Genomic DNA, 10,225 nt, shown 5'->3' with positions numbered 1-10,225 from the left:
CCAAAAAAAATAAAAAATAAAAAAAATCATTTGAAACAACTCAATGAAATAAAAGTTTTGCCTATCCGCCTATAACAAATTCCCAAATCTAACTCCTTAAAAAGCTCCATAATAAATATTAAAAAAAGAAAAAGAAAAAAGAAACCCAAATCAACAAGGAAAAAGAAAAAGAAAAAGAAAAAAAAAAAATATATATATATATATATATATATTTCTAATACATATCTGCAGTTACTAGAAAAGAAAAAAAAAAAAAAAAAAAAAATCCCTTACGCCGTTGCCATTGTCTCCACACTGCAAAGTTTCAACACTTTGTCTCCACAAGTTGCTGTTTTGTGACCTCAATTGTGGCTGAGCCATAGCTGGACTTGACAAGCATGCCCAATGGTAGTATCTCTCTCTGTTGGTCTGTTTTGGCCCTTTTGGGTTTCCCGTTTCTGTGGTTAGTTTAGGATTTTATGTTTATTTGTTTATTGACTACTTTATTGATATTTGTGATATATTGATATATTTTATTATGTTTATTATATTTACAAGTGGTTAGTAGCTATCATCATTTATAATTTACAATTTGTATTTTATTTTTTAAATTTCATAATGGTGGCGCCGGCTTGTTATGGTTTATTTGATAAAATTGTTTGAGTATTTGTATATATATAATTATATTTGAACAAGTAGCAGTCTAATTATTTTATAGATACGAATTTACACCTTAGTTGCTTGGTTTTGTCTGACTGCACATAATGAAAGTACTAAAAAAACACTTTAGAATCAATTATAAATTGTCAGAAAGTCTTATAGTTCAGTAAATATTTGTTGGTGTTTTCAATACAGTCTAAAGCTCAAATCTTTCGTCCCCAACTATTGAATTGCCAAATTATAAAGAATTAATTATTAATTATTTTGGTATAGCACCCAAAAACATAAGCCAAAACTTTAGAGTTAATTTAATTTCTGAAATAAAACTTTTTTTTAGTTATGAAACTTTTTTCATACTTAGCTTGGCCCTCCCCAGGAAAAATTTATGGCTCAGCCATTGCCTAGTTGACTACATCCCAACAAGACTTAGGATTATTGAAGGGGTAGCAGATCATCACTTAGATGATCTCTGCTTTCCAATTAGACTATGCAACAAAAACACACTAGGAGCCCCTATTGTAGTCCCATTGCAACAATCTGTCCCAGGTAGACAAACTATTGTTGAACACAAGCCAGCCAATAACCGCATGCTTGCACACAACTAAAGGAAACTAGACTATTTCCCAATATGGAGTTTCTTGCTTCTTCAATCTAACTGCATTCCAGTCTTCAGTAGAATCAAATTTTCTTGATTAGGATGGCAACCACAGAAGCCGAAGAACTTTACCACCAACTTCAACCAAGCTTATCAGGCCTTGATGTACATTTTCAGATTTTAATTTAAAAAAAAATAATAAAAAAATAAAAAAATAAAAACTGTGAAATAGACTCTTTCTATTTCAAATGAAACCAAGAGAATCTTGTGATGATGTGGGTGTGTTTTTAGTAAGTGATGTTCATAACAGAATGGAATGGAGTCCATAAGGAAAGTGGTATTATGTACTCAACCAGGGACAAACAAGGACGTGTGAGTAAAATTGGTACAAGAGCACATTTCTAGGAGGAGAGAAATTTGAGTAAAGCTTCAAAGCTATCACTGAATCAAAAATGGGATAAACAAATATTTAATATTGATTTAAGCTAAAAATGGGATTGAGATAAAATAGATAATTTTTAAGCAGCTGGGGTTTTTTTTCAACAGGTTTTCTTAATGTATGGGGTTAATTTTACATTTCAGAGAACTCAAATGGCCTATTCATAAACCCACAAAAATTCCTAACCTTTATCTAAAACTTGGTCTGGAGTTTGAAATTGCTATTAAATATTTGTCTTTTTAACTAATTTGTCAAGTTTTTGGAAATTGCAGTTTGTGTTCTACTTTAGCTTATTATCCATTTTTCATCGCATTATGGCCTTTGTTATTGCAAGGGATTGTTCTAATTGCTCTGTTATAATTTCCAACTACTGAGTGGGTCAAGGGGAAGCAATTGGAAGAAGCTATAACCATTAAGAACACGTGAGTTATCTAATTCAAATTATTCTTAATTTGTATCATCATATCATTTTTTTTTTCATTTATGCATATTGATGCTTTTGACATATATATTTTTAAAATGGTTATTATTATTATTATTATGTATATGGGCTTGACATTGATAAATTATTAGATATTAACTAAAATATAGTTTTATAGTTTTAATTGGACTGTTGTATTTTCTTTTTCTTTTTTTGGTGCATATTGATGCTTTTGATATATATTTTAAAAATGGTTATTAATATTATGTACATTGATGAATTATTATATATTAACTAAAATATAGATTTATAGTTTTAATTCGACTATTTTAGTTAATTTTTTTTATTTGTACCAAATTAATATATTTGTTCATGTATATTTCTATTTGATGTTCCAATTTATGTTTCGTACTTGGGAAGAATTTGTAATGAATAAACATTATATTTTATTTTCTATGTAAATCTATAGTTGCAGAAATGGCCAAAAAGGGCAAAGACACTCATAATAAAATAATGAAATATGAGATGGAAAGAGCACAAAGAATCAAGCAAAATCAAGAGAAAATAAATGCTTTGGGATTGAAGCATCTGTCAACTTTTTTGCCTAAATATGCAAATGTGGGAAGAAAGAGAGTAAGTGCTCAGGTAGATGACGACGATTGTGTACCAACTATTGGTGATGATGAGTTATCTAGTTCTTTACATAATGAGGTACTATATATATGAGTTGGTGCATGTGATAATTCGTTCTTTGTAATATTGTGATGAAATAACTTGTTCTTTTTTTTTTATGAATTTAAAAATCTATACATATTTTGATATGATACAGATGGCACCAAGATGTAGCACTCATTCACGCCGTGAGGAATTTACCCCAACAGTCCAGCATAAGGGCCCATTATTGAGACTACTTTGCAATGGAGATTCTGAGGTACTATATACATGATTTGGTGCCTGAGATACTTTGTAATATTGTGCTTGGAATGATCAATTTAAATCATTGATTGAAGATGTTTTAAATGATGAAATAACTTGTTTATATCTTAACTTGTAATGAATTTAGATATCTTTATATACTTTTGCATGATACAGATGGCTCATTATAGGCGTGAGGAATCTACCCCAGCAGTCTAGCATATCGGCCCATCATCGAGCACACATCTTGGTAGAGATTCTCTTGTCGAAATTTCTACTAATGTAGAGGCACAGCTTGTGGGCACACCGTCTACCACAGATAGTGAGATATTTAAGTTTCATTACTTGATTTCGTAATTACACTATATTTGGTTCACTTGTTAATTTAATTTATATTATGTCTTGATAGCATCGACTAGTAGACGTGCCCGTGGCATGACTCGTGGATTAAGGGTACGAGGACTTGTTGAGAAACATAGGAAGCTACCGGTCCTCATTGCCCCAGAGTTTTGTGCTCCTGTTGGTGAACATGCAGGGAAATTTGCTAGCCAAATTGGTGTACAAGTGCGTACGAACTTGTCCACTATGAATGCTTATAGTTGGAAGAATATTGATAGCGGTGAAAAAGAGGCGATCATTCAAAATGTGGCGGTACTTTAAATGTTTATAGTTGTCCATGAGCTTGATTTTGTTGTTTTCATTACATTACTTTATACTTTATATTGTATTTTATCGTGTATTGTTGATGTTGTCACTAAGCATATTGAATTCAAGGAATAATATTTTCTTTATACATACCTCACTTTGCAGGATCAATTTGATATACAAGGAGAATCTGTACTTGTCAACAAATCTCTAAATACAAAGTGTGGTAAATTATTGAGCAGCCACTACTACAAGTTGTTTACAAAATATAAAAAACTTGTAAAGGATGAAGGAAGCACATATGCAAGAAACCACCCACCAAAAAATGTCACACGAGAAAAATGGATTGAACTAATTGATGGAAAGTGGAGTGATGAAGATTGGCCGGCAATTAATACTTCGAAAATTTTAATTACAAGTGAAGTATGTTCTCACCTTTCACCTAGATAATACCTACCTATATATGCATTGAATTAATGTTTTATGTAAATCTTATTATGGTGTCATGTCTACTAGATTATTCAGTCTATCAAATTTGTTGGATTAATACTTATTTGGAAGGTGGAGTAGATTTATATTGTAATATATATATATATATATATATATAACTTAAGTCAAAACTCTAATATTTTCTTGGTCTTTATTCTTTATAGAAAGTCTCAACAAGAAATGCTAGAAACAGAAATAAAGAGGGAATGCTTGACAAACACATTCATAGATGTGGAAACAAGTCACTTGCAATTAGAGTGGATGAGGCAGTGTGTTATTTCAATTTTTCAAAAATTTAGTATATTACTTGTTGTAATTAATTAACTTGTCTTCTAATATTGAAAAGTGTATAATCAGAGACGGAAAAATGGAGGTCATATTCCTAAGCTGGCACAAGTCTACTATGATACTCACTTCAATTTAAAGACAAAACAGTGGGTACACCATGATTGCGAACATACATATGTATGTATATCAGTACATGCCTTGAGTTTGCAAAACTAGAATATATGTATTTTTATTCTATATATGTTTGAAAAACTAGAACATATATATTTCTTATGGTTTCTATTATTTGAAATGACAGCAAGAGATGTTGAGAGTACAAGATGAGCATTGTAGCACTCTTGAAGCACAACCTTTGACCGAAGAGGAGATATCTATGATGGTTCTTAAGTCGAGATCTGGCTATGTAAAGGGACTTGGCATGAGGCCTTCCTCGTCTCTTAGGACTCTTGCCTCATCTTCCTCAACTCCGTATACTCAACAACTCGAAGGTCGAGTAGAAGAGTTCCAGGATGCAAACTACAAGCTGGAGGGCCGAGTAGAAGAGCTCCAAGATGCAAACTTCAGGCCAGAGGAGAAGATGGATTGCATCATACAATATTTGAGGAGCAAGGGCGACAATGACATTTGTGGTAGTGGGGGGAGCTCATCTACTAACTAGAACACACCTTGGTTAGTGTTTTATTTTCTTGCTTAAGAGCATTAGTATTGGGACTTGTATATGGTATATGTTGCTATATTTTTGCATAAAAACACAAAAACAAGCATTACCTAGTCTTTCAATTGTAAACATTTTTACAATTGTGCTATAGTAACCTCTTATATGTATGAGGGTATCGTAGCACAATTGTGCTACAATTGTGTTTTTTGTTTAATGGTGGTGGTGGGTTTTTTGTTTGGGGTGGTAGTTGAATTTTTTGTTTAATGGTGGTGGTGGGTTTTGTGTTAATGATGGTGGCTGGATTTTTTGTTTATTGTGTGGTTGGGTTTTTGTATTTGTGGTGGTGGTTGGGTTTTTTATTTAATGTTGGTGGGGGGTTATTTGTTTATTGTGATGGCTAGGTTTTTTTGTTTATGGTAGTGACTGTGCTTTTGTGTTAATGGTGGTGATTGTGTTTTTTGTTTAATGGTGGTTGCGGGTTTTTGTTTATGGTGGTGGCTGAGTTTTTTGTTTATTGTGATGCTTGCGTTTTTTGTTTATGCAGTAGCTGAGTTTTTGTATTAATGGTGGTGACTGTGTTTTTTGTTTAATGGTGGTGGTAAGTTTTTTGTTTATAGCAGTGGCTGAGTTTTTGTGTTAATAGTGGTGGCTGTACTTTTTGTTTAATGGTGGTGGTTGGGTTTTTTATTTAAGGTAGTGGTTGGGTTTTTGTGTTAATGGTGGTGGCTGTGTTTTTTGTTTAATAGTGGTGATGGGTTTTTTGTTTATGGTGGCGGCTGAGTTTTTTGTTTATTGTGATGGCAGTTTTCTGTTTATGGTAATGGCTGGGTTTTTGTGTTAATAGTGGTGGTTGTGTTTTTTGTTTGATGGTGGTGGTGGGTTTTTGTTTATGGTGGCGGCTAAGGTTTTTTTTTTTTTTTTTTTTAATTTTATTAGTGTTGGCTAGATTTTTTATTCGTTATGGTGGGTGGGTTTGTGTTTATGATAGTATCTGGGTTTTTATTTTGGATTTCACTTTATTTGTTTAATTTTAAATTGGAATTTTTCTACATTCTTTATGATTTCTCTATGGTTTGTAATGTAGGTTTGGTTTTTATTTAATGAGAATGTTGTGGGTCTTCTTTCTTTGATAGTTTGGCTTCATATGATGTTGCATTATGATTATTTTGTCTAGTTTGTTATTGGGTATTCTGTGGACATTTTCTGCATTGTCTTGCTAAAAATAATCTTTTTTTTTTTTTTTTTGGGTAGTACATCTTATCAGGAATATAGGTTTGCAGTCTAGTTTGTTATTAATATCTTTTTGTTTATACTTGTGCAGATATGGGATTGGTGACAGAAAGATAGCTTTTGTGGGACTACTTGAACTCAAATAATTTTTTGTAAAATTTGGAAGTTAAGACATCATTTGTATATAAATGGTTGTAACTTTGTGAACATCTTTATTACGTTTTTAGATTGTATGGATGTATTTTTTATGGATTTGGTTAGAAATGAATGGATTTTTATTTATTTTTTTTACGTATTTGGTTAGAAATGAACAGGTTAATGTAATGACAAGTAAACGTAAAAAAAATTGGTGACGATAATTTTCGTCGCCATATCTGACTATACGCAGAAATTGGTGACGAAATAATTTGTCACTTGATCTATTGAAATAAAAAATAAATAAAAAAAATCAGTGTCGCAAAACTTCGTCACCTAATCTATTGAAATTGGAAAAAAAATACATTTGGTGACGAAATATTCTATCACTGAAAATAAGGTTCATTGACGAAAATATCAGGTGACGAAAAACTTTCGTCACCTATCATTATTTTATTGGTGATGAAACATTTTCGTCACCAATACATTCTATGACGGAGCTTAGGTGACGAATGCTGTTTCGTCACCATATGTATTTGGTGACGAAATAAGGACATATTGTGACGAAAGGTTTCATCACCATAGTCTACTTTTGTTGTAGTGTCACTAATAATAAGTTAATACTAATAACAACTTATTACTAGAAAAATGTTATAACCATATATAGCATTTTTCACTATTTTATGACGTGGTTAATAATTTAAATAAGTATTTAAATTATTGCTGGTGAATGTTTATTTAAATATTGTTGACGTGACAAAATTGAATCCTTCAATTTCACAATAGATGATTATGGTTTTAATAATTATATAATATAAATATTACTTTTAAAACTTTAGAGGGTTGTTATCTTGAAAATGATGATCATTACTCTTAAAATTTTAAAGGATTATTATATTGTATATAATGATATTACTCTTTAAAATATGATGATCATTACTTTCTAAATTTTAAAGGATCATTATCTTGTATATGATGATGATGATGATGAATGTCCATGATTAGATGATGATCAATCACCATAGTCATATATTTGAGTTCCATAACTAAAGATTTAAAAGTACAATGTACCAAAGAAGGAAAATTAGGGTCGGTGTTCTTGCTAAATTAATACGCATACTTAGATTTACATCGATGAAGAACAACAAAGGTGAAATTAATGATGAACTCTTTTCTTAATCATGATAACTTGCTTGATGTAAATGATAATATGTGTATGTATATGCTTTCTAAGTTTCCCCAGTGCTACACTCTTGTTGAGGGTGGCAGAATTGTATGACAACAAAAACCAAGAATCGATGATAATGATGATTGTAATGAAAGATTCCATATATACATATACTACATATCAATGATCATATAAATGTATGATGATAGAATTAATGGAATAACGTAGCACTTCTGCCAAACATTTAAGGTCTATTATTTTGCTACTCTAGAACGGGTTGACTTAGAAGTATTACAAGTACATTAGGCATGTAATCATTATATGGAGAATGATAAATATTGAAGATGAAAGTGATATTGATGATAATGGCAATATATGGTAGACTTTGATATGAGATGATAGAAGCTTAATTTGCATTTTTTTTCCCCTAGAATTAAGTCCAACAAAAAAGTGTGCAAGGAAAAAAAAAAAAAAAAAAAAAACAAAGTGCTCATTCAACCCAATTTTTAAGGTTGAAATAAAGAACAACAAAATTATCATCCAAAATTGTGGACTCTTTTTTTTCTTAGTGGCTAGAGGAAAAGGGTGAAATTTTTTGTTATTAGCCAATGAACTTCTAAGAACGATCATGAAAATGGTTCCTATAAAAAAAAGGTCCCAATTTTATTCTTCTTCGGAATAGAAGGTCCTAATAGATTATTCAAAAATGGTAAATTTTTCCTATCAAAAAACTATATATGCGTGTGTGTGTGTGTGTGGGTGGGTGGGTATAAGAATCCACAAACTATCCACTCTCACAAAAGTATGTAAAAAAGTTATTTTTCATATGATTTTTCTCTGTTACAATTCTCACTCTATGTTTCACTCCCTCCATTCATTTGTCTTTTTTTTATTTATTTTTTATTTTTTATATATACTCTCTTCTCCTCCTTCTTCATCCTCATCCTATGCCTGATTCTTCTTATTCTCTTCTACAGCATGTGTCATAGTAGGTGCTATCCTGGTTTGGTTGGGCAACCTCCTGTCCCATCAAGCTCTTCTTTTCTTGAGGTCATGATGAACAAAGACTTTTGGGGCTTCTTGTTTTATTATGATAAGTTATCTGTTGCATTAAATGATACGATGTTAGGTGGATTATTGTGGATTTATTAGGAAGATCTGAAGGGCTTCCTCAGACGCTATGTGTACCACAGTGGATTTATTAGGGTAATTTGGAGAACTTCCTCGGACAATATACATACCTTGGTCGGATGCATTTGATAGTTTAGGCATCCTCGAATAATGTGCATACCTCAGTGGGATATCTTTGGTATTACGTCTATAGGTATTTACCTCGGATGGTTCAAGTGGTCCATTCATGTTTGGATTGAGGGTTGTGGACCCTGTTTGGTCAATTCTCAGGGTTCGGGATCTTAGGGGTACTTTTCATAATCACATATTTTATCTTTTACCCTTGTTCTAAGGTATGTTTTTCTATTGTTGGGCTCCATTTCTCGGAAAGGCACATTCTAGGCTTGTTCTAGTCTAAGGCCTAATGCTTGAGTTTTAAGTGCCACATCCCTACGTAAATAATTTTTAAAAATTAAGAAAATTTAATATTTTATTAAAATAAAATTTAGAATAGATATTAGATAATTTGATATGAGTGTTTTGAAAAGTGATTAAAAAAAAAAAAACTAAAATGGACACAATTTTTTTTCAAGAATTAATGTAAATGCTCAAGGGACATTGTAAACATGTTTCACAGAGCGTTAACAATAAAGCACTTCACTAAAGGTGATAAAGTGGTGTCATTGTCACGAGAGAGAGAAAATATTATAAAGAGCAAACTTTATGTGTAGCAGGAAGGTGCATATTATTTGAAAAGCAACATTGAAAAAAGTGCCTTCACGTTCTCTTGAATGTTCAGCTATGGTAATAGTTTCTCAACAAACAAATAAAAGCTAGCTATGGTAATAAAACAAAATGGGTAATACACTTGTGTAAAACTAAGTTGTGTAAAAAATAAGCTATGTAAAACTTCACGTAACCATCTGTGTGAAATCAACACAACCCAAATAAAATAACTGTTCTTGTCTCCTCTTGCTTGGTTGTTCTTGATATGTGAATATATACTTCTTATTAAAAGTTACTCATTTTCAACGATGGGAGGTGCTAAAGGGAAAGCCTTTTGTCTTTGCCTTGTCTAACTATAGTTGAAGTTGATTTAAATTGACATCAACAAGATCACTTTATAAGTCAATTATTATATGGATTTGTGCTAGGGTTTTGTCAAACTTCCAAGATGCTGAAACAAAATATTTGCCAACATCATCAAGGTGGTTTCTGACGTAAAATATGACCATATCGAACATAGCCTACTTGGAAACAATTAAAGGATACTGCAAAAATCCACCCAAGTACTACAGAGTAGAATTAGCAAACTAGTTATAAAAATTACAAAATACATTCATATGCCTCGAAAAATATTTGGGATATAGCTTCAACAGCCCTCTTATGTACTGCAAAGTTGATCAAATTTTTTTTCTTCTGAGGTTAAAATATGAAATGTTGATCAAGTTTTACTTGAGTGTTGTTGCCAAGGCATGATCCATCATTGTCAA

General features: G+C 31.6%; 1 protein-coding gene across 6 annotated transcripts; it reads left to right on the top strand.

Annotated features, from left to right (window-relative positions):
* Window positions 1-252: 252 nt before the first annotated feature.
* Window positions 253-6,608, top strand: LOC126725075 (uncharacterized). 6 transcript variants are annotated; one of them, XM_050429576.1, is made up of 10 exons: window positions 253-2,095; window positions 2,564-2,805; window positions 2,935-3,025; window positions 3,187-3,331; window positions 3,419-3,660; window positions 3,820-4,077; window positions 4,308-4,412; window positions 4,501-4,608; window positions 4,730-5,100; window positions 6,411-6,608. In XM_050429576.1, exons 5-9 carry the CDS (start codon window positions 3,445-3,447, stop codon window positions 5,087-5,089), a joined length of 1,047 nt encoding a protein of 348 aa, XP_050285533.1. In that variant the 5' UTR covers window positions 253-2,095; window positions 2,564-2,805; window positions 2,935-3,025; window positions 3,187-3,331; window positions 3,419-3,444; the 3' UTR covers window positions 5,090-5,100; window positions 6,411-6,608. The 6 variants fall into 6 exon arrangements, with proteins under 6 accessions (XP_050285533.1, XP_050285536.1, XP_050285535.1 ...); XM_050429579.1 differs by having other exon boundaries at window positions 2,924-3,025; window positions 3,820-4,041; window positions 4,308-4,409; XM_050429578.1 differs by having other exon boundaries at window positions 2,924-3,025; window positions 3,820-4,041.
* The last annotated feature ends 3,617 nt before the right edge of the window (window positions 6,609-10,225 follow it).

Source organism: Quercus robur, chromosome 5, assembly GCF_932294415.1.
Source record: "Quercus robur chromosome 5, dhQueRobu3.1, whole genome shotgun sequence".
In the NCBI taxonomy this organism is placed as follows: domain Eukaryota; kingdom Viridiplantae; phylum Streptophyta; class Magnoliopsida; order Fagales; family Fagaceae; genus Quercus; species Quercus robur.
This window is presented reverse-complemented; position numbering and strand designations above follow the sequence as displayed.

Coding starts and splice junctions, on each gene's coding strand:
- LOC126725075 (XM_050429575.1), top strand. CDS start 3,445: ATGACTCGTGGATTAAGGGTACGAGGACTTGTTGAGAAACATAGGAAG. Junction 3,661..3,819: donor CGATCATTCAAAATGTGGCG/GTACTTTAAATG, acceptor CTCACTTTGCAG/GATCAATTTGATATACAAGG. Junction 4,078..4,307: donor AAATTTTAATTACAAGTGAA/GTATGTTCTCAC, acceptor TATTCTTTATAG/AAAGTCTCAACAAGAAATGC.